The sequence below is a fragment of the Thalassophryne amazonica genome, chromosome 5, assembly GCF_902500255.1.
Source record: "Thalassophryne amazonica chromosome 5, fThaAma1.1, whole genome shotgun sequence".
Classification (NCBI taxonomy): Eukaryota; Metazoa; Chordata; class Actinopteri; order Batrachoidiformes; family Batrachoididae; genus Thalassophryne; species Thalassophryne amazonica.
In genome coordinates, this window is record NC_047107.1 from 33736920 (window position 1) to 33761676 (window position 24757).

Below are 24757 nucleotides of genomic sequence, written 5' to 3' on the forward strand. Positions count from 1 at the left end.
GTAAAGGTATCAATGTGGAGGGATTCAATGTTGTACATCGCTCTATCGTAAGGTGTGGCTGTGATAATAGCAAGGACATGCACGAAAGATGTCTTGCTGGGGACAAAAGGCTCATGTTTGTCTGCAACAGAAGTGCAGAGACTGCATGTGGAACTTTCAATGTCAGCTGATGGAATAGAACAACATTACTGCTACTTTGAACAGCCATAGAGGCTGCAACAACAGCCTGTACGCATGGTGGTAAAGCACTTGCTACTGCATCCAATTTAGATGAGTAGTAGGCAACTGGCCTCAATTTTGAACCATACACTTGAACCAAAACACTAGTCATGAACTTATTCTTACAATCAACTGTTTGAATGAATGGTTTACTATAATCTGGTAGTGCCAAAACTGTGGATGACACTAATGTTTGTTTTACTTTTACAAAGGCTTCCTCAGCATCTTTGTTCCATTCCAACACGGTTGACATTGAAATATCATCTTTGTACATCAAATCAGAAAGTGGACTAGTCAACTCTGCATAGCAAGGAATCCATGCCCTGCAGTAATTTGTCAATCCAAGAAATGACATCATCTGCTTTTTGGTTTGTGGTTTTGGAGCGTGCAAAATTGCTTCCTTCCTGTCAGACAGGATCGTGCGCCCTGTGGCTGATAACTCATGTCCTAAGTATTTTACTTTATCCCTACACAACTGAACTTTGTTTCTACTCACTCTGTGGCCATTGTCAAATAAGAAACATAATAATGCTACTGTGTCAGTTATGCAGTTTTCTCGTGTGTCAGAGGCAATCAAAATGTCATCAACATACACTAACAGTTGGCTATCTGCCGGTGGAACGAAATTGGCTAAACATGCTGACATGACTTGAGAATAAATAGTTGGGCTCTCTGCGTAACCCTGCGGTAATCTGGTGAATGTATATCGTTGTCCTTTAAAGGTAAAAGCAAACCAGAATTGACTATCTGGATGTACTGGCACAGAGAAAAATGCATTACTTATGTCAATTACTGAGAAACTATTAGAATTTGGTCTCAGCGAATTTAACAAGGTGTGTGGATCTGGGACACATGGTGCTCTTTTAATCACAGCAGCATTTACTGCCTGCAGATCTTGAATCATTCTCCACCCCACTGAGGGCGGAGCCTTTTTTACCGGAAATATGGGTGTGTTACATGGTGAATCTGGACATGGCACTATTACTCCTGCTGTTAATAAATCCTCTATTACTGGCCTGATTCCGTCAATTGCATCAGGTTTCAATGGATACTGTCTTACACATGGTCTGTATTCTGTTTTTGGCCTTATAACTACAGGTTGTGCATTTTTAATCAGTCCTACGTCTGAAGGACCTGTTGTCCACAATCCTGACGGTACTGAAGAGAGAAGAGCATCCTCTTCAGGACTCAACTGAAACACTCAGGATTGTGAAGTGGACGCATCAATGTGTGTTCCAGCTGTCAGCACCAATGAGACATTAACTGGCACTTTATACAACTTGGTTGATGGACTGAACTCCGTTCGTGGGCCAACTCTACTCCAATCAGAGGCTGACAAAGCTGTTATGACTGTCAGTCCCAACTCTTGCCATTCTGTCAAATATGGCTTACAAAGTGACATATGTAATGGCATACCTGTGAATCTCAATTTTGATACATCTTCAGTGGCGCCTGTTACTGTTATGACAGCTGTTGAGTTGCCATCATGAATCAAATCGGTCATTGTCAGTTTCACAGGTGAAACATTTTTCAATTTAGTTTCATAGTCACCATCCGGACCTGGAGGATCTTTATGCCACATTGTGACATGCAGGTCAGGTGGTGACATCTGTTGTTCAGGATTTTTTAGCAGGGCTGTCGCTTGCAAGACGACATCTTTACCCCATCCTGCAGCATCTTCTTCTGAAATGTCAAATGTATAGTAATAGTGGAATGTGGGGTCAGCGCTTTCTTCTCTTACCATGTTAACGCCTCCTGTGCGTTCAACAACTAATTTCCCTTGTTCCACAATTATGGACAAGCCCAATGCAGTCAATCCGTCTCGTCCTAGGAGGTTAACTGGACATTGTGGCATGCTCAATGGATCTGTCAACGTTATGGGTTTGGTGATAGGGACGTCTGATGTTTGTCCATTTGCAGAGCGAACCCTAAAGATTTCGTTGCATTACATGTGGTTCTACATGCTCCTGTATCACAAAGGAATGTCACTGGTCGTCCATTTACCAACAAAGTCACTTCTGGTTTTGGTACCGGATTTCCCAGCAAGGCACACAGATCCATATCACAATCAGACTGCCTATCTGATGTGGAATCATGATTATGGATTCTAGTCATTGTGGATACTGTGGCTGCGGAGGATTATTCCGTTGTGGAATTCTCCCTGCTGCTCCCTCAGTAGGTGGATTCGGACAATTTCTATACATATGTCCCTCTCTTCCACAGTTCCAACAAATCAGGGGACCACGTGGTGGCCCTCCCTGTCTGTGCTGCTGTTGTGGTTGCCATGGTCCTTGACGTTGTGGCTGTCCACCTTGTCTATTTTGCCATGGCTTTTTGGGGCGTTTGCACTGCTTCTGCTGTCTTAAGTTACCCTGCTGGTAATATATTTCATCATCTCCATGTGCTACATACACTCCTTTGTCGCTGTTTCTTGTCTTTTTCTGCTTTAAGACTTCTTCTGCATGACAGCAGTGTGTATGTGTTTCTTCCAATGTGCCTGTAGGCAATCCAATCCAGTGTTTCTGTATCCAAGCTTTAATATCCTTATTGGAATGTTGGATCAGAGCGTTTTTCAATTGTTGTTCATACACAGGTGTTTCTGGCAATATGCCACTATGGACCCTAAATACATTCTCAAACCTGCACCTAAACTCTGTCCATGGCTCTCCTTCTTTCTGAGTTGTCCTGGTAATTTCAGTATAATTTATCTTTGGTCCTAACACTCCTTTCGCATGTGTAATCATAGCTTCCACTCTTGTTTTCAAGACTAGATCATCATGTGTCAGTGGTACGCCTTGTTGATCTGCAGGATTCCAGTCACCGCGTACCGGACTCCATTTAGGGCCACATGCTTTCATCCACACCTGTTGGACTTCAGGTCCATTAAGGTGGTAAGATGTTCTAATGTTTTCTATATCCTGCATAAAGCCCTCGATATCGACATGTGGCGATGGTATCATGTCGACTGCTGCTTTGATATCATCAGCATTCCATGTACGATAAACGAGCATGGTTGGTAGCTGTCCTGCTGTTCCTGCACGAGGATTTGGTACTTCTATCATAGGATAGGCACCTCCCTGATCACTATGTTCCACCATGGGAGGGGCTGTAGGCACTTTCGCTTGACTGCGTGTTTGTGGTTTTTCTGGTTTTTCTCTTTTTGCCTTAGGTTTTACTGCCAAATCATACTGTGGTGGCGGTACATCGTCATCCTCTGGTAGAGGAGATAAAGGTCTCTTTGTCACCGACGATCCAGCCGGCGGTGGTTGTTGAGGCTGTTCTGGCTCTCTGTGCTGAATTACCACATCTTCTTCTGCCTTACCTACAGCTTTCTTTTTCCTCGCTTTCTCTAATCGTCACTTCTCTGCTCCTTTCTGTCTGTTCTCTGCTTCCTCCTCCCAAAATGCCACTAAATCTGCCCCTACTTTCTGCATCTTTTTCTCATCACCTTTATGTTCCCGTTCTAACTCCTTCTTCAGCTTTTGTATGCTGATCAGGTTCAGTCGTCCGTCAAAGTCATGTTTATTTATCCAGGTCTCCAATTTCTTTGTTGCTTTTGGATTTTTTGCCTCCATAAATTTCCAGTCGTCAGTTGATAAATTTTCCTTATTTTTAGACGTCTTACCCCCCATTTTTATTATATTTTTTATCCCTTGTTATAATTTGGACTTCAGACGGGGGCACACCTAGGGTGTTCTAAATCTGAAGTTTTCACACTTTCTTTGGACGTGACAATTTGCCGTCGTGTGGTTGATTCCTTTCACCTCCCCGTAGGAAGCGGAATCACTTGCCTGCTGCTTCCACACGCACGGTTGTCACTAACGTTGTCCAAAGTATTACACTTTCACACAGTTATTTACACTTGCGCAAAACACTATTTACACATAGAAACACTCCTAATAATCGTACGCGTATTCTTATGTCAGGGGAGCTCGCCCTCCCGTGAAATTTAACTAATGTCCTGCATTAGGGGACTCCGCCGTCCCTGCCAGATTTAACTGCTTTTTTACAGTGCACATATTCCTACCCGGGATTTCCTTTGCGTATTAAAACAGAGGAGTCCGCACCCTCCTTACAGAGTTTAACTGCTTTGCATTAACAGACGATTCTGTATCATCGCTTGCGGAATTTAACTGTTTTATGTGATCACTTTTATCCCCTACCGGTACGCGTATTAAAACAGAGGAGTCCGCACCCTCCTTACAGAGTTTAACTGCGTTGTATTAACAGACGATTCTGTATCATCGCTTGCGGAATTTAACTGTTTTATGTGATCTGATCACCACTCACTCAGTACTGTTTACAAAGAAATTTTACTCACTGACTCGACTTCCTGTCTGTCTTCTTCGGGAAAATCTCGTCAACCAGACGATGCCAACGGTGGTCGACAATTGCAGACACGATCAATCGATCGATCGGACCTTGGCCAAGGATTTACGTCTGGACTTGACGACCTCCGCCGGACACCTCCGGTGTTGTTGAAATCCCGGACGAGCCCCCAGTCAATGTTGGGTATTTTCTCCTCCAAACATTTTTAAAACCTTTAACAAGACAAACAGAGTCAAGAAACACCAGTGAGACAGAAAGTCAAATTTTACGCGCGGAGTGCGGCCAGGCTGTACACCAAGGCTACACTAAAGTCTGGCCTGCTTTTCCGCTCTTTTTATTAAGAGACGCCCTCATCACATAAACAAGAAACTTGTCCTAAGGGTGGGGGTGATGACGCAAGACAAGTTTCTTCCCATAACATAAACGCATACGTCAATAAGTGCAGCTGTAAGGAAGAACACTTTCAGGTCAGCACATCTCGTTCGTCTGTTGCAGGTATCAGCTGTTCTGCATCTGCCTGAAGTGTCCTGTCTTCCACACTCCTTCACACTAAACACCACATCACAATAGTCAAAACGTTCTCTTACTCCCAGTCGTTAGAGGCTGCGAAAACAAAGTTATATTATAATAATAAGTACATCCAGCCCTTCATTCCCAGCTCAGATTGACCCCAGAGTGCTAAAACAAAATTGAATTCTCAGGATTGCATTAAGACAGGTGCAAAGCAGCACATCTCCGTTCTCATGAGAAAGAAGACAAAGCTAAAACAAGGTTGAATAACACGTACATTCTCAGGGTGAAGTGCAAAACAGCACAACACCGTTCTCATGAGAAAGAAGACAAAGCTAAAACAAGGTTGAATAACACGTACATTCTCAGGGTGAAGTGCAAAACAGCACAACACCGTTCTCATGAGAAAGAAGACAAAGCTAAAACAAGGTTGAATAACACGTACATTCTCAGGGTGAAGTGCAAAACAGCACAACACCATTCTCATGAGAAAGAAGACAAATGTACAAATGTTTAACAGTGATAACATATATACAAAATCCTTAACAGTTTGTTTGGTAACTATGAGATGGACACTTAGAAAGCAAATCCGCCACTTACGAGGCAACACTTCAGAATACAACTAACAGCTGAACTCTCAGTGAGATGAAATGAAACTCCTGGAATTGGGATGGAGGGTGTAAAAATGTTGAAACAATGTCTTGGGTTTTTTGTTTGTTTTTCAAACAGAGAAAGTCTTTTTCATTTGCAAAGTCATCAAGTTGAAATACACTCAAGGACTTATTTTCCACCAAATCTTTTCTAGGAGGTCATACCGGTGGAATGCTGGAGAATGTCATGCATTAGCTTGAGAGCGTGACAACATGTTGAGTCTCATGCCGAATGCGTGAGACCTGATAGGACCACTTTAAAGTGTGAGTCTCCCGCTGAATGAGTGAAACTTGAGAGCTCTGCATTTGCTTTATTGCAAGATGTTTGTGTACTTATTTGTTTGGTTTATGGGCCTTTATCTCATTTTACTTTTTGACATCATTAATATACTGTAAATGGCTTAGTTTGTTTTCAGGTGCACTCTGTCAGAAATGATTTTTCCCTCTTAAAGTCATGCTTATAATCAAAATGTTATTAACATTTTTTGCTCAGGTTTGGCCAGAGCTACCCATATTACATTACCCATATTTCAGATAAGTAAATTGACTATAACTTGGAACTTTGGTAGCCACTGTTTGCTGGTGTGCATGTTGGCACTGAGCCATTAACCAGAAAAGGCAGAAAACATCATGTCCACTTTCTTTATACTCCAGCAATGTATCCTCATGGAACTCTGTGTTCAAGGGAGTGATAGCTGACTCTCTTGCTAAGTTCATGTTATGTCCATGACTAATTAAGTGACTTTATCCAGCCCTGTGCACACAGAGGGACAGCGAAGCGGGTAAATTCAATTTCAGTTAAATTAATTTTATTTATATAAGCCAAATCACAACATAAGTTGCCCCAAGGTGGTTCACAAAGATAAGGTTGAACCTTATCAACCCCCCTGAACAGACATTTAAGCAACAGTGGTAAGAAAAAAAAACAAACTTCCTCCAGCATTTTTTAGAGGAAGAAACCTCAAGTAGACCAGACTCAGAGGAGTGACCCACTGCTTAGGCCATACTTACAATAATAGATCAAATAAACAAAGTACAACAAAGAATTGTCAAACATGCAAAACAGGGAGAAAACAAATATCCAATTATAGAACATTGTAATTGTCTATGTTGTCCTCAAAGATGAAAACGTTATGGGCATAGCTCAGCTTTGTCCTCAAAGGGGGTCCAATAAACAAGGATCAGCTTCATCTGTCATTGAGGTTCTCAGCAATAGCACCTCAAACAGAATAAGAGCAGAATCAATCAGCTGTAACTAACAGCAAACAAAACAATAATTCTCAGCAGTACAGAGTAGCAGACAGGATATTAATGTGGTTCACTGGCAGCTCAACCTTTGCTTTAGAGCCAGAATTTCGATATGATGAGATTGAGACCTGCTCCATTTTTATTAACATAATTAAGAAGGAGAGGAAAAAATGGTTCACTACAATCCTAATGTGTTAGTCATACAAAAAGGAAAACGGATGGGTCTTTAATCAAGACTTGAATGACTCGAGAGAGTCACACTTTTATCTCAGCAGACAGATTGTTTCACAGAACAGGTGCAAGGTAAGAGAAAGCTCTGGTGCCTGCTGACTTCTTTTTAAACTTTTGAACACACAGTAATCCTACCTCCTAAGAAGATGGCTGGTACATAAGGTATAATTGGGTCGGCCAGATAGGGAGGGGGGTGTGTGTGTGTGTGTGTGTGTGTGTGTGTGTGTGTGTGTGTGTGTGTGTGTGTGTGTGTGTGTGTGTGTGTGTGTGTGTGTGTGTGTGTGTGTGGTGTGTGTGTGTGTGTGTGTGTGTGTGTGTGTGTGTGTGTGTGTGTGTGTGTGTGTGTGTGTGTGTGTGTTAATAACAAAACCTTAAAATCTGAACTCACATGGACAGGAACCCAGTGAATGAAGGGCAGAATTTGGGTGAGATGGTCAGATTTTCAGCTCCTGGTCAGAATTCTAGCAGCAGCATTTTGAACAAATCAAAACAGATCAAAGGACAGTGTGGGATCAAAGGTTACCCCCAAGGCTTTTCACTTTATCACTGTGATATATAACGGATTCCAAGGTTAATGTTAGCTGGTCAAACTGATGCGTGTGTCTTGCAGGACCAAGGACTGTCATCTCTGTCTTGTCAGAATTTAGAAGTAAGAAGTTGCTCAACATCCAGTTTCTCACTGAAGCCAGGCAGCCCTCTAAAGTCTTAGTATGTCTGACATTATCTGCAGTTATTAGCTCCAGCACGTACAACTGAGTGTGTTTGGTGTGGCAATGAAAAGTAATTCCAAAACACCTATATAGAGGGAGAATAGCAGAAGGCCCAAAACAGACCCCAGTGGTACCCTGTATTTCATTTTCAGTAACTTTGTTCTACAAGACACACTGAGAGTGACTAAATAAGTAAGCCAGCAACCCCAAAATAATTTTCAAACCTGTCTCATAATACACAATGATCCACCAAGCAGAAGATTATTTACCTCTTTAGTAAGTGTTGTCTCTGTGGAGTGGTGCATTCTAAACGTTGACTGCAGCAGCTCAGAGGTTATTTCACTAAGATACCAACTGCTGTAACATGACTTTTTCAAGAATTTTATGCTGCATTTACACATAGGCAGGACGTGTCATATTTGCGTCATTCTTGGCACATTCCTGACATTCTTAACATGACTTAGCGCATCTGAATATGTTTCGTAATAGTGCATGTTGATGCATGATATTCGTGATTTTCGTGGAGCATGTTTTTGGCTGTCAAAAAATTTCCATGAATGACACGCACCACCCTCATTTCACCTCATGTCGTAGAGGTCGCAACTGAGCATGTTGATCCATCTTGATTAGTGGTGATCCTTAATAGAGCGTGACAGTGTTCTTTTCTGATGTGCGCACAATTAAACCCTGCTGCATGGCATTCAGTTTCATTGCTGCAGTATGCTGAAGGACAATGATGCCAAGTTGGCTAAAAGTTTCATTCCAATGCTCATCAGCACGCTCCTGCATGTGTTCCACCTGCTGCTAGTGTTGGACGCAATGAAGCGAGGCTCCGAAGGCTGTATAGAGCAAAAGGGGGCGTGTCAAATGAAGCCCCACTTCGAGGACTGTATCAAACCACGTGACTACAGCTAAACGAGGCCTCGTTTCCTGAAACCACGTGACTGCTTCATTGAGTGAATCGATTCACTGAAAAGCGCTCGAAAAATGCAGGAAACGTTTGGTGCTTGCCCGGTCCAGCGCGTGGAGGAGAGTGATTGACAGGTTCAATGCCTGCAGCTGGGATGCAGTTTTATGGATTGTTTTAAATTGTTGATTATGGACTTAGCAGCCCCTCTCTCCCCAAAATAGTCTTTCATTGTTATAAATTATTATTTGAAACCACCCATTTAAAAAAAAAAATGACATTAATATATGTCTCAAAACTAATATGTCTAGGGCCTTATTTGTTTAATTCACCAAGTTAACAAACAATATTATTCTTGGTTTATTAATTTATTGTTTCAAGTAATTATTTGCACAATTTAAGGTCAAACATCAAATCCAGGGGGTCGTCAGAGTAAATTCATCCTGTGCATTTCTTTCTCCACTTGATGGCAGTACAGCAAATCAAGCGCTGCGTGAGGCCTCGAGACATGTATCGAAACGTTTGATGAGAAGCCTTGAGTCTTGAATGGGGCTTCATTTGCCCATCACTACCTGCTGCTGCTGTGCCTGATGTTTGGAAAAACGTGTGAGACGAGAGCGGCGTGGAGCCACACATCTGGCTCTCTCCGTCTCCTCCTCCTCTCTGCACCACTCCATGGCACAGAGCCCAACTAAGCATGCAGTCACAAAGTTCTTCTGCTGCGGATTTTGAGGAGCAAACTGGAGCGATCTGAATTGTTCAGCAGCTGATGGATGAATATGGGTGTGTGTGGAGACAATTCGCCTCATTCACAACGTGACAGAACGGAATAGCGCATGACGGCGCGGAACATTATTCTTGACCGTGCGTAATGGTTCCTGATAATTTGCCAGCAACACGTGCCATTAATCGTAACGCGTGGTAACAGGTTGCAGCAGTTCTTGAGGACACCTGACGCCTCTGCCTCAAATAATCATATTCGTGATCAGCAGCCAAGAATGTATACTTCGTGGCATTCGTGACTTGTCGTCATTATGAATAAATGCAAAAGGATATGTTTGAAAATTTGTGAGGATAATGTGTTACTCAACACAAAATTCTTTTGACTTGTCCCTTTTTACTTGGGGTCACCACAGCAGAGCCAGTATGTGATACAGTGCTGAAAGAAAATTCTCTAAACTACTGTATGTCTGTCCTTGGTCCAAAGACCACATCTGTGTGTCATCGACCAGGTGCTTCTGGGCATGTACAATGCACCGTAAGAGTTTGTACAGTTTGTGCTTTTGTCAGATCTGTTTAGCTTTGCGCGGTAACTCTCTGATCTATTTGAACCATGTTTGTAACAGGCTGATCTGTCTGAATGTTGATGGGTATTGTTGCTGTCTCTTAAACTAAATCTGTCACTTGGGTGATGATCTGAAAATGGGCTGTAATATGATGTTTACACTCATGCTCACCATAGTCAACAAAATAATGGACATTAAGACCATCTATGGTGTTACAGCTAGTTTTGAACAAAGTTACTGCTTTCGGGGTATTTGACAGAAGTAGCATTTTTAGGCTAAACACAGCTGGGGAAGAATGACTGGATCACATAATTTGTAACTATACCATAGTTAAAGAGACATTTTAAGTTAGCTTAAAAGTTAGCTTTTATAACCGCTAATCCGGTAATGGAAAAGTTAGCTTTTATAACGCTAAACTGATATAAATCGCAAAAAAAAATTAGTGGAAGTTACCGCTAACTTTAAGTATTGACTCTGTACACTGTCAGCTACTGATGAGCAGTGGTGGGCACAGTTCCGCGAACCGCTAATTAGCAAAGCTAACTTTTTGTTAGCTGATTATCTTTTCAGCTAACTTTGAAAACCATCAGCGGACCAATTAATTTCTGCTAAATTTAGTTACGATAACTTTTACTCCGATAATATCTTTTTGCGGGCATAGTGAATAAAGCTAAACAGTTAAAAACATTTGTAAAGCTTGAAATCATACATTTTAGTTCCTGCCTTTTATGTATTTTGTAGCGTACAGACAGCTATGAGAGGTAGAGCTCAATCCTGTGCGCCAATACCATTTCTTGTATATTCGTCCGTGAATTGTTCTGTGAATTGTTCTGTAATTTATGTTTGTAGCATGGCCCAAGCAGAGGGTCACCCCTTTGAGTCTGGTCTGCTTGAGGTTTCATCCTCAGAGGGAGTTTTTCCTTACCACTGTTGCTCTGGGGGTTGGTAAGGTTAGACCTTACCTGTGTGAAGCGCTTTGAGGCAACTCTGTGATTTGGCGCTATATAAATGAAAATAAATTGAATTTGAAAATTGAAATCCTCTGCCAGCAGAGCAGACCTGGCTACCAGAGAGAAAGGAAGAGAAGAAAAAAAAGATAATTTATTTTCACAGCCATACAGTCTTGCAGACGTGTCGCAGGAGACATGCACAGCAAGGCACTTTTGACTTGTGCTTGAAATTTTAAACAAACTAATACCAGATAGGTTATCAAAATTGACATCACATCTCTTGTTTTTACAAAGTAAAAATATCCGCTATATGTTTTAGGTTTACAGTTTTTCTCAGTTGCTAAGACACATTTATCAGTGTGCTCTCCATTTGTCTAAACTGTGAACACAAAACCCAATTTTCAAGCTACATTCACAAAACCACACTCTTCTTGCAAAACCAAACTTTCACCTCAAAACAGTTCAATCTGTGCTCAAAACTGAACTATGTTGTCAAGTTGTGCCCTGAGTCAGTCAAAATAAAAACACTACTGAACAGTCTCTAAACACTACAGAGAAAAATAGAAAATATAAAGCTCAGGACATGAAGCTGTAGAAATACGTTTATCGTTCACTGTAGGCTAAATGCATGTTGCAAAACAACAACAAAAAAAACTGTATTTAGCACTTGTACATAGTTTTAAAAAGTACAAATAACAGAAATCCTGTGCATTTACATGTAGCATTTGTACAGTACAAAAACAAACAGAAATAAGATAAGGTAAGATAAACTTTATTGATCTCACAGAGGAGAAATTCACGTTACGTCAGCTCTTAAAAACACACAAGATGATACAACCCCTGGCAAAAATTATGGAATCACCGGCCTCGGAGAATGTTCATTCAGTTGTTTAATTTTGTAGAAAAAAGCAGATCACAGACATGACACAAAACTAAAGTCATTTCAAATGGCAACTTTCTGGCTTTAAGAAACACTATAAGAAATCAAGAAAAAAAGATTGTGGCAGTCAGTAACGGTTACTTTTTTAGACCAAGCAGAGGAAAAAAATATGGAATCACTCAATTCTGAGGAAAAAATCATGGAATCACCCTGTAAATTTTCATCCCCAAAACTAACACCTGCATCATATCAGATCTGCTCGTTAGTCTGCATCTAAAAAGGAGTGAACACACCTTGGAGAGCTGTTGCACCAAGTGGACGGACATGAATCATGGCTCCAACACGAGAGATGTCAATTGAAACAAAGGAGAGGATTATCAAACTCTTAAGAGAGTAAATCATCACGCAATGTTGCAAAAGATGTTGGTTGTTCACAGTCAGCTGTGTCTAAACTCTGGACCAAATACAAACAACATGGGAAGGTTGTTAAAGGCAAACATACTGGTAGACCAAGGAAGACATCAAAGCGTCAAGACAGAAAACTTAAAGCAATATGTCTCAAAAATCGAAAAATGTACAACAAAACAAATGAGGAACGAATGGGAGGAAACTGGAGTCAACGTCTGTGACCGAACTGTAAGAAACCACCTAAAGGGAAAGGGATTTACATACAGAAAAGCTAAATGAAAGGCATCATTAACACCTAAACAGAAAAAAACAAGGTTACAGTGGGCTAAGGAAAAGCAGTTGTGGACTGTGGATGACTGGATGAAAGTCATAGCCAGTGATGAATCTGAAATCTGCATGTGATGATGCTGGAACTTTTGTTTGGTGCCTTTCCAATGAGATTTATAAAGATGACTGCCTGAAGAGAACATGTAAATTTCCACAGTCATTGATGATATGGGGCTGCATGTCAGGTAAAGGCACTGGGGAGATGGCTGTCATTACATCATCAATAAATGCACAAGTTTATGTTGATATTTTGGACAATTGAAAGGATGTTTGGGGATGATAAAATCATTTTTCAAGATGATAATGCATCTTGCCATAGAGCAAAAACTGCAAAAACATTCCTTGCAAAAAGACACACAGGGTCAATGTCATGGCATAGGGTCAATGTCAATGAGCAGATCTGATTTGATGCAGGTGTTAATTTGGGGGATGAAAATTTACAGGGTGATTCCATAATTTTTTCCTCAGAATTGAGTGATTCCATATTTTTTTCCTCTGCTTGGTCTAAAAAGTAACCGTTACTGACTGCCACAATCTTTTTTTCTTGATTTCTTATAGTGTTTCTTAAAGCCAGAAAGTTGCCATTTGAAATGACTTTAGTTTTGTGTCATGTCTGTGATCTGCTTTTTTTCTACAAAATTAAACAACTGAATGAACATCCTCTGAGGCCGGTGATTCCATAATTTTTGCCAGGGGTTGTATAAGTAGAATATAAGTCCTTCTCCGCTGCGTCCTTCCACCCGCCCCTGCAGCCTCTCCATCTCTTCCGTATGTCCGCAGGTATGTCCAGCTGCTCAGCTGATCCCGGCTATAAACAATGGGATGTCCGGAGCTGGAAATAAAGGGATTTCCCTGCGCTGCTTCAAATAGTGCCGAAAGCAGCGTAAAACTAATCGCAAGAGTAAGAAAAGTGGGTTTCCCATGTGCATACTTGCACAGGGTACAACCCACTGCAAATAAAGACAAATAAGCACTATTAAAAAGTATTAAAAAATAGTGAAAGTAGGAAAAGAGGGGCAAAGCTGAAATAACAGGCAGCTGCATTGGCAGCACCATCTTGAAAAAAAAATCGTGCATTTAGCACTTGTAAGCCTACGTAAAATAAAGTACAAAAACATACATGGAATACTAGGCCTACAAACAGACTAACCCTCCATTACAATACTACAGGGCATTTGCACAGTGATGTCCTGAAACATATACAATATTTACTAGTATACTGTGGTACAGTATATAGTGTAGTCATACAGTAATTCCTGTCAACATTTACATACTATAATGTCAGAAAAGGTAATGACCTGTTCTCTAAATCTTTGGATTATGGTGGACACAGTGAATCTACTGATGTTTGGTTGGACCCTTTGTCCGGCCTCCCTCATGCTCATACCGTGGACAAGAACATGGAAATCACAGTAGCTCTGATTTCAACAGATATGACTGTTCTTTGTCTTTGCTGAGCACTTCAACCACCTCGACAACCTCTCACATGAACTCCTCCTCTCAGATTTCTATCCATTGTAGTGCCTCACAAACCAGTGCTCTCTGAACTGGCTTATATATGTTCCCTCACATCATTGGCCACAAGTGTGATCAATTTTGAGTTGTTGTGTTCAACCGGTGACACCAGTGCTTTAACTGTGTTTGACTTTTGCCACCTGTGCTCACCATTATGCAACACAGGTGCATCACAATGAAAATGTGTTGGCAAGTTGTCTAAACAAGTGAAAAGTGCTTATGGTTTTGCCAAAAGAGTGACTGATTCAATCAGTGGGTTCAAGCAACTGAGCATTTGCTTCAGACAATAGGGTTTAGTGTTTCAGCACTAATTTTGAAGGTTTGACTATTTTTGACTATTTATTACAGACACACATGCCAAAAGGCATTATGGGAAAATGAGCTCCCTGTCATCAGTGGTTGGTCGGTTAATTTATATGTAAAAACCAACACACAAGTTACTGTAATGTGTGTTGATTTTTACAAATCTGTATTTGTAAATATGTAATTATTTTCATTTGTAAAAAAAAAAAAAAAAAAAGCAATTTGAAAACTGAAAATTCTGTTTAAGTGTAATTCAGCATGTGTAGCAAATGTGTGGCAATTGATATTCACACTGCCATCCAGTAGATGACAGTGTCATCAAAGCAAACTTTTTGGATAGCTGTGCACACCACTGCTGATAAGCCAGTTTCGAGTTTAAGCACTGCAGGCACTTCTGAGTAAAATGAAAGGCGATCACAAACCCAAAACAAACAATGAGCCAGAGCTTTTCTCTTTATGCACCCGGCCCACTGCTGCCAAAAACAAGTGTCATTTGATCTACAACACAGACAGTGGGCAGGAGACATCAAACACAAAGCGCTTTTCACTCAAACAAAACTAATTCCGGACAGTTTATCGACATTAACGGCATCTCATTTTTTACAAAGTGAAAATATCGCACATGATTGAGAGGAGACTCATTTCCTGTAATGTCTTTTGGTGTGTGTGTCAGTTAATGCTCAAACTTTCAAAATTAGGGCATTACTTTAAAAGATGTGCAATATTTTCCTCTTTGTAAAAATGACAGAGCTGCCGTTAATGCCGATAAACTGTCCAGAATTAGTTTTGTTTGTAAATGAAACTGAGTGAAAAGTGCTTTGTGTTTGATGTATCCTGCCCACTGTCTGTGTTGTTGTATGTAAAACGTAAATTACGCTTTTTGCAGCAGCAGCAGCCGGTCTGCCCCCTTCTGCTGGGGGAGGGCTGAGCTCCTCACAACGGTCTGACTATTGCAAAACACGCAGAAGACAGGAACTAACGTATGATTTTGGGATTTACAAACGTTTGACCATGAAGCTGTACTCACTATGCCAACAAAAAAATGTTAGCGGACTGAAAGTTAGCAAAACTAGCTTTAGCAGAAGCTAACAGGTCCACGGAATATTTTCAAAGTTATCTGAAAAGCTAATACACCATCAAAAAAGTTAAATTCACCAATTAGCTGGAGTAACAGAACTGTGCCCACCACTGATGCTCTTATGGTGAATAAAGAGGAGCAGATATTTAGACGAGTCCCACAATTATAGTAAATGCAAACTGTTAGTTTTGATTAAGAAATAGGCTTGCACCTTCTTTTTTCTCAGTATCCCCTTGCTTTCTTTTTACATTTTATTCCACTGTCATTCCAAGAACTCTGTTGCATTCATTTCTAAGATTTCAGATCAAAAATTCCTTTGTACATAATAACACTTGAAATTTTGTTGTCTTCCTGTCAAAATATGTAGGGATTTTTAGTCTATTTTTTTTTTTTTTTTTTTACTTCAGAGTGAATGTATGAACTGAGAACCAATATGAATTCTAAAATGTATAAGAATATAGATATTTGTGTATGAAGCTATATTTAAGCGTGTGAAGACGTTGACCCTCCTCTATGTACATTGTCCTCTTGTCTTGTATCTCTAGTCATGTCAGACATTCATGTAGTATAATGCTTTTATTTTTGACATCATCCATACAAGAAACTAAGTGCTGATGACTTCTCAAACTGGCCTAGAATTTCGGCCCTCTGTTCCACATGTTCCTCTTCGCTGGTGGTTTATTTTGTAGTTACTTGGGGGGGATTAAACGGCTCATGAAAAGTTTTATTTTCTGACATCTCTGCAATGTCTTTCTCATTCTTAAAGGCTTGTGTAGCTCAGAAAACCTTGGTTGGATTTGTCTTTTATGTGCAGCTGTCTTTTGATGAATGTCACATAACTATAATGCAAACTGGCTTGGCATTACATATTTAATATCAAAAGCCCACATGACATTTTTAAGGTTGCTTGTTTTAGAACCCTACAGACATTCACAGTGGAGTTTTATTCTGAAACTCCCACCAATTTCTGTTGTTTTACTGCTTTGACATTCAAGTAGAAGCAGAGTTTTTTCTAAATATTTCATTCTTAGTGAATTTTGGACATATAATGGACAAACTACATTTTGACTGATAAGTCATTATTTGCGAACACACACACACACACATATATATACATGTATATATATATATATATATATGCTTTTGTATGTTTTGGGATTTGATATTTACTCCACCCCCTCTCAGCGTTGAGTTCATCATAAACAATTTGACACTGACGTTAAGTATTAATCTAGGAAAACTGTTATAAATACAACACAAATACAATTCCATAATTTTTTTTTCTTCATTATAATGTTCAGTAATAATATCATTTTTTGTGGCTGATCTATGCAATTCTCCTACAATGTTTAACTGTAACTTCAGGCCCTACAACACTCTGTCTTAGAGATGTAGCTTAGAGTTTTCTTTGCAATTTTTGTGCTGTTTAGGTTCAAATGGTGATGATATATTTTATGATATCAAAATGTTTGACATGATTTAGCAGCCCATGTCCATGTCTCAAAGCAGGATAACTATCAAGTGCGTCTGTTTTATCAGTTAATGTTCTGAAGGAATGCCGGCGAATAAAATTCATGAATGTGATTCCTCTGTTCTTGGGGGTCATTGGGTCACATTTACCTTACCAGCTACATATACAAAAAATCTGAAATTCTCAACATTTTCATAGTTTTAAATAATATATATGCATTCAAAAAATATTAATGTATAAATGTAGCGTTTTTGTTTTGTGCCCATTTCTTATGCATTGAAGCAAAACATCTACCTGACAGGTGTACCATAACAAGATGCTGACAAAACAGCATGATTGTTGCCTCCAAGTATCTCGGATTGCTCACAATAAAAGGCTGCTCTAAAACTGCAGTTTTATCAAGCAACACAGATGACACTATTTTTGAGGGATTATGCTGTTGGCATGCTGACTGCAGGAATGGCCACCAGAGCTGTATAGTGCAAACTGTATTCATTTCACTACCACAAGAGGCCTTCTGTGTCTTTGGCTGTCTCAACTGCAGACCATGTGACCATGCCAGCCCAAGACTGCAACACCTGACTTTTTGATCAAATAAAGATTATTTGTCAAAGTCAGCTGCACCTTTTTAGAATGGACTTTGGGATTTGATATTTACTCCACCCCCTCTCAGCGTTGAGTTCATCATAAACAATTTGAAAACAATTATTGCACAAACATCCAAGGCACATTTGTGCAATAATCACAGGGTGTGTATGCCAGTTCAGTTGCTTACTAACACAGATTTAACAAATTTCTGAACAAAATTTGTTGAAAACAAATCTTTATTTGTGCTGTATATTTAACTTGTGAAAAATAGGAATAACAACAGTAATGCATGTGTGTATATATATATATATATATGTATATATATATATATATATATATGTATATAAGTATATTGGCTCTTTAATCAAGTTAATCTGAGTAAGTAAATGTTATTTTGGAAAAAAAAATGACTATTGCGAGCATCCATGTTTGAGACACTGAAGCATACCATTACACTCAAAGAAGCCTTTCCATTTCTTGACTCCTTAATGCGAGCTATACTGGCTATGAAATATGTAAACTTGGCATATCTGTGGTAAACAGTTATTGTGGGAGAAACCTCTGAAAAAACATTTTGTGGTTGAAATTTATTAGAAGAAATATTCATTGAATTGACATGGAATGACCCAGTTGAAATGCAGGTTGGGTTGATAGTTTGCCATAGTGTAAGTAAGTGGGAGGAAAAAAAAAAGTTTTTAAAAAATTATTCCGGATTGCATCCGGTTTAAAACATCAAGTCTTCCTTGATGCAAGGCCTGTCACTCCAGCTTTTATTGGAAACCGTTCATCTTTTTTCATGTTCTTATGACAAACATTACCTCTTTAAGGGAGGTAGTAAATGAGATATAACTGCTCATCCAAGAACGGGGGGAACAACATAAAACTGGTGTTTCCTTTAATGGCTTTTACTAACATTTTCTCAAGAGGTCTGTCAGTTAACAGCTGCTGTCAACACTTTGAGGTAAGACTGATCTGTCTCTGCTCATCTGTGCAGACCTGTCTGTTCCTACCCATTGACTCCATTGAAGACTGCCCTTGTTTCCACAGTCTGTCCTCCATCTGAGATCTTTCTGTTCCAACAGAAGTTGTTCAAAATTAAACCAAACTGCTGCCACTGTTGCTCACTTTGGCTCAAAGCATAAAAGTGTTTGATGAAGGTTGAATGAATCTGAAGTGACTTTTTGCTAATGTGTAGAAAAAGTTCTGTGGAAACAAGGTTAATGGTTTTTTTTTGTTTTAGTGAAACAGTTGGATGTTTTTCTGTGTTGTGTGACTTGTCTAGTATAGACTGTATTGCGTTTGTGGATCATGCTGGTTCCTTAGTGCTGGGTTCTTCAGTGGGTATTAATGTTGGAGTTGATCCAGTAGTTGTACTGTCATTTTTAAGTTGAGGCTTGATGATGTAGTTAAATGGGCTGCTGAACCTGACATGATTGAGGCTCATATAGGTTTCCTGTTAGAAACAATGAATTAAATATAATTCTAACATATAATCTCTCTGCTCTTCATACAGAACTACAAGAAGAAAATAATGGCTACTCTGTGCTTGGCGAAGAGGAAGAGACTGAATTTCCAGATGGAGATACTCTAACTAATGAGGGATGTTTGCACTCTAGTGATGAAGATGAACTGAAAGGCCATACAGACAAACTGCAGGGTGGGGGCGCCATTGAGAGTGATGTTGTTCCTCATGATTACAGTGGCTCCAAACCTCTGTTGGTAGATTCTGATGAAGAAGAACAAGGACCTCAGTTCGCTGGCCAAACATCATTAAACTCCAGCACATTACAAGCAAAACCATCTAGTGTCTCCCATCAGCCAAGCACCGTTGCCCAAAATCACTCCCAGCATGTGCACAAGTCAACAAAAGGGATAGATGTCTCTGGTGATGTTTTCTCAAAAGCCCCATTTCGGATTGTGCATGAAGACTCGGACGACGTTTTTGCTAATGCTCCATTTTCACATGCGCCACCTACAGCTCAGCAACCGCTGGACGTGTTCCTGCAGGCTCCCTTTGGAAAACGAAAAGAGCCAACAGCTGCTCAGGTTAAACCCTCATACAATCATGCACCTGTCGTCCATCTTGTAAACCCAGAACATGGGGCCTTGGGACAAGTTGCCTCACAACCATTCCGCCCGCAAGCTCTAGCCAAATATTCCAGACACTTTGAGGGACCTTTGCCTCAGCAGCCTGTCGCAGCTCATCGAATAGTGTCTAATGTGAGCATGCAAGCTGCTGTGGGATCCATCCCTGTTGGACCTCTTCACTCTTGGACCTCTGAAGTGAGCACTGTAGACCCATTTGTCTCCGCACCTTTTCACCTCAAAGCACCCCCAGAAAAGCCCTGAGAGCACATTTGCCTTGTTTGCACCAGCATGGTGTTAGTGCTGGTGCACAACCAGTGTGCAGCCCGACTCTTGTAAGAACCAATCTGTATTTCCACAAGTCTGAAGGAAGATGATGATGTCAACTGGACAGGCACAGCCCAAATATAAAGCTGCAGTATGTAGTATTTAAGTGTGTTCATGAGCAGAAATACTGTATAACATTCATAACATCTGTTCATCCATCCATCCATCCATTTTCTTCCGCTTTATCCGGAGTCGGGTCGCGGGGGCAGCAGCTCAAGCAAAGCCGCCCAGACCTAAAAATGAAATCTGTGGTTTTTCTCTTATACACCATTATAGTCTCCTGTTTGCTGGAGCAGGCTAATAAGTTTGACCACCCTTATTTTTCTGAAATTGGTAATCGTTCCTGTTACTACAAGAGAAGGCAAGTGAGCATGAATTTCCATCACCAAAGAAGTGAAAATATGAAAGAAAACAAAAATGTGACCAGCAACAGCATAATGCAGTCTGAAACCTCACCACGAGGTGACGCATATCCTACACACTGTAGCTTTAAGTACATTTAGTGTATTTACATACATTTTTGTTTTTGTTTTTTTTTGCCATGGAGGGTGCACCAACTATGGCATTGTTTTGGTTACATTCTATTGTAAAATTAGATGCTTGAATGCTGTTAGTCACTACTATCAGTTACTGCAAAACACTTCATGTTCTGTCCTGGATGATGACATCACTGTTCCCAGGCTTCCGGCCAGCAAATTTCTTGAACTGAATCAAGTGGGAGGTTGTGGCGCATTAGTGAATTTTGTGGTGGAAACTGCCCAATCTTTCGCATGTTGGCTATAACACTAGCACCGCTCCAGGAGGAGGTGGTGGCAAAAGTCAGGGCGGTGAGTATCTGTCTGTAAATTTTGCAAAGTGTACCAGGCATACTGCATAGTGTCACCAGCGCTGCAGCTGGATTGCAGACATGCATGGATCGCATACTTAAGTAGCTGCAAATTAACTTCATAGTTACAAGATTGTCATTATAGTAGACACACTCTTGTAAAGTGGGGGTGGGTAATAGTCCTGACTCCTTTTTGCTTTAGAATTTTGCTTCCTACCTCGGTCTCTGAAACAACATTTGGTGAGGAATGTAACGGCTCTACAGCTTTGTTCATTTTATTTGCTAAACATTTTAGCATTACTGCCAAACCCTGTACTCGTTTCAGGCATCATTTCACTGCCTTTTTTTCTGCCATGTAGAGTCAGTTATTAGAGATTTTGCCCGGGCTGTCAGGTTTTTGTGATGGCATGTTCCAGAAGAATTGGGCAGCGCAGTCTCGTTTAAGGGCGGGCGCTAAGGGGTTAAAACATAATGCAATAATCCTACATCCAGGTACAGCTGTCTCTGAGATTTTGTGCAAATTACACAGCAAAGAAAGTGAAAATGCAAAAGAAAAAGTGACGATGTGGTGTAAAGTGGACATGTGCTACCGTTTATGATCCGGAGCACAAACGTGTCGAGGCGGTTGTGCAGGCGAGAGAACACAGCTACTCTGGTTAGCTGTGTAGGCTAACACTTACCGACATGACCTCTCCCTTTTGCCTCGTCTTCCCTTCTCCACTGGGAACTGAAAAAAACTGCACTTTTCTCAGTGATTGCAGCCGAAAACATAACAGTACATCATTTTTCCATGTGAAGTTGTGAATGTAAAAGTGATTGAGGTACCATTTTAGTGAGAACTTGAATGGTGATTGATTGCATTCGTGATTTTACTTGTATTTCCGTAGCCAAGTATTTTATGGTTCTGTTCCATTATGCTTTTTCAAAATCACGGGCACTTTGTGGTTCCTGCCTTTGCACTTTGAACAGAGGGGAACTCACATTCATCAACCAAATGTGTACATAATCTATTCTTCTTTTGCAATGCAAATCATGCATTTGTGTGTGTGTGTCATTGTAGGAATACTTACTTTTTACATACATGAAAGGTTGCACATAGTGACACTGACTCTACGAATGCATTTTGGTTGTAAAACGTGGCTGTATGGTTTGTTTTTCTGAAGAAATCCAGATTATTCGACTGCTGTTACTGTTGAACAGAATCAAAATATACTGATTAAATCTTCAGTTTTGTGTCTGTGTTCTTTTGGTGTTGAAACAGTCAGTTATTCTGACAGCATTCATTAATTTTATACCCACTTACGCCAATCAAGGGTCAGTGGGGGAGCTGGACCCTGTCCCAGCAGTCAGCGGGTGTGAGAAGGGGTACACCTTGGACAGGATGCCAGTCTATCACAGGGCCACATGTAGACAGACTAACACATTCACACGCATACCTGCAGTCAATTTATAATGTCCAGTTAACCAAATCTGCATGTGTTTTGGATGTGGGGCGGAGGTGCCTCAGGACGAGCCTCTCCAATGATTTTGTTTCATGTGATGTTAAGGCCACAGGTCTGTAGTCATAAAGTGTGTTTTTGTTCCTGTTCTTGGGCACAGGTTTTCCATTGCTCAGGAGTCAGGAACAACCATTTGGCTCAGGCTCAAGTTGACGATGTGATGGAAAATCCCACACAGCTGGACAGCACATCCGTTCAGCACTCTGGGGCAGAGGCTGTCAGGACCCACAGCCTTTCCTGGACACAGGCGACTAAATTCTCTTCTCACTTCGTGTGCAGTGATGGTGATGGGAGAGGATGGAGAGAGCCCCAGTTGAGATGGGGGGGCAGGAAGGGAGTGCACAGAGGAGGGGGAGCAATGAGAGGAGCTGGTGGAAGGGTGGGCACAGTCCATGTTGTCAAACCTGTTGAAGAACAAGTTTTGCTCATTGCCTCATGAAGATCTTCCATCATCTGATCCAACTTCTTACCATGACCAGTGATGATTCTCATCCCACTCCACACCTCCTTCATGTCATTCTGCTGGAGCTTCCTCCAGTAACTGTCCTTACCCTTTGCGATCTTCTCCCTCAGTTCAAGCTGCCCCCTCTTCAGTTCCTCTCTGTCTCCACTCCTGAATGCAGCCTTGATACCCTTGGTCACCCACAGTTTGTTATTGAGGTAATTGTGCACAGTCTTGGTTGGGACGATATTGTGTGTACAGAAGTTAATCCGTTATGCAGTCTGTAATAATTTTGATGTCCTCCCCCTGTGCATCACAAAGCAGACCCCAGTCTGTCACCTCAAACACAGTCACTCCTCATGAGTGAGGTTAATTTGTTACATTCCCCATCACGATGGAAGGAAGATACGACTGATGTCTCCGCTTCCTTTGCCACATCTCCCTGTTCTACAGCCCTGGTATTTCCTCCGCAGTTCTTTAGGGATATCATGTCTTTCCCCATTCAGGCAGCTGTGTCAGAGCTCCATCAGCTGGTCCCTCGTGTAAACAAAGGAGCCTTGGCGCTGCTCCGCCATGGCCGGGATCCGGCTCAAGAAAAGTACTCCAAACACCAGGAAAACAATAAATAAGTGAAGTAGCATGTATTCACTGGCCAGCAATTGTTAAAAACTATTAAACTAAAAGAAACGAAGAGAAAGAAAAATAAATTGTGAATTGTTAAAAAGACACAACAAAAAGGAGCAACTCTGGCAGGCAGCTGTCCATAACAGTGTCAGATAAAAAGAGGTCTAACAGCAGTTGAAATAAATGACCTGTGGAGGTGTTCTGTTTTCCACCGAGGGTGCAGCAGTCTATTAAAGAAGGATCTGCTTAAGGCTCCCACAGTCTCATGTAGGGGGTGAGTAGGGTTGACGATAATTGATGTCAGCAAACATCCTCCTCTCGCTCACCACCTCTATGGGGTTCAGAATACAGTCCAGTCTCTTCCTGACCCCCTCTAAACTTCCACAGCCCCAGCAGACCAAAGTGTAAAATATGGATAAATGTAAATTATTTATATAAATAAAAGCTTTTCAATAGTGTCCTGCAGACGCCAAAGGACCTCAGTCTCCCAGGTTTTAATGCTTCTCCACAATCTCTATGTCTAATAATCCTCTCCAAGGTCTTGATCAGGTAAGAGGTTAAAACTACTGCCCTGAAGTGGTTGGCCTCAATAGGGTGCACAGTCTTTCCTGTTTTCCACAGGAGTGGAACGTTTTCCAGCCTGAGGCTCAGGTTGTAAAAGGTACGTAAGAACTCCACAGAATTGATCTGCGCAGTCCATAAGTAGTCTGGAGATGATGCCATCAGGGCCAGCTGCTTTCCTTTCCTTGATCCTCCTCAGTTCCTTCCTCACCTGATCTGCTGTTACGGAGATAATAATTAGTGTGAAAACAAGAAGTCAACAGAGTGATGTACGCACCAGACACATATGAACAATTAACATACGCACGTGTTTGCAGTTATATGGGTGGATATAAAAGCATGCGCAAAGTGATGAGGAAAATGGTATTAACAATGGCTGCGTTAGCGATGTTAGAGGACCTTGCAAATGGTGCAATCCAATGTGAGGGTGTATTCAGGAAACATGAGGACTTAATTGCAAATGGCGATTACTGGCTCATAAGCCAATTTCAATTAACAAGGCCAGTGTTACTGGAGTTGTGAGCAGAACTGTGGCCAGCCCTAGAGCACAATACAGTGAGGAGCCAGGATGTACAAACGGAACGTGCTTAGATCCATGCGTACACACACTTTGATACATCTGGATGTTTTTGTGCGTACGACAGTTTCTGGGTTTTAGCGTATGCCATGTTTCAGTAGGAAATCCACGTAAGTCTTTGTACATGAGGGTCCTGGTCTGCAGATACCAAGCACCTTCCACTATCCTTAGAGTGGCCTGAAATGGTTTTCAGACTTCTCTGATGT

The 24757-nt window shown here is 41.0% G+C and overlaps 1 protein-coding gene across 1 annotated transcript in view; it reads left to right on the forward strand.

Moving 5' to 3' along the window:
* Nucleotides 1-22075, forward strand: part of LOC117509937 (AP2-associated protein kinase 1-like) — a 95124-nt gene extending 73049 nt beyond the window's left edge. The window contains 1 exon segment of the mRNA XM_034169550.1: nt 19124-22075. Within this exon segment, the coding sequence (XP_034025441.1) occupies nt 19124-19959 (836 nt within the window). The 3' untranslated portion in view covers nt 19960-22075.
* The last annotated feature ends 2682 nt before the right edge of the window (nt 22076-24757 follow it).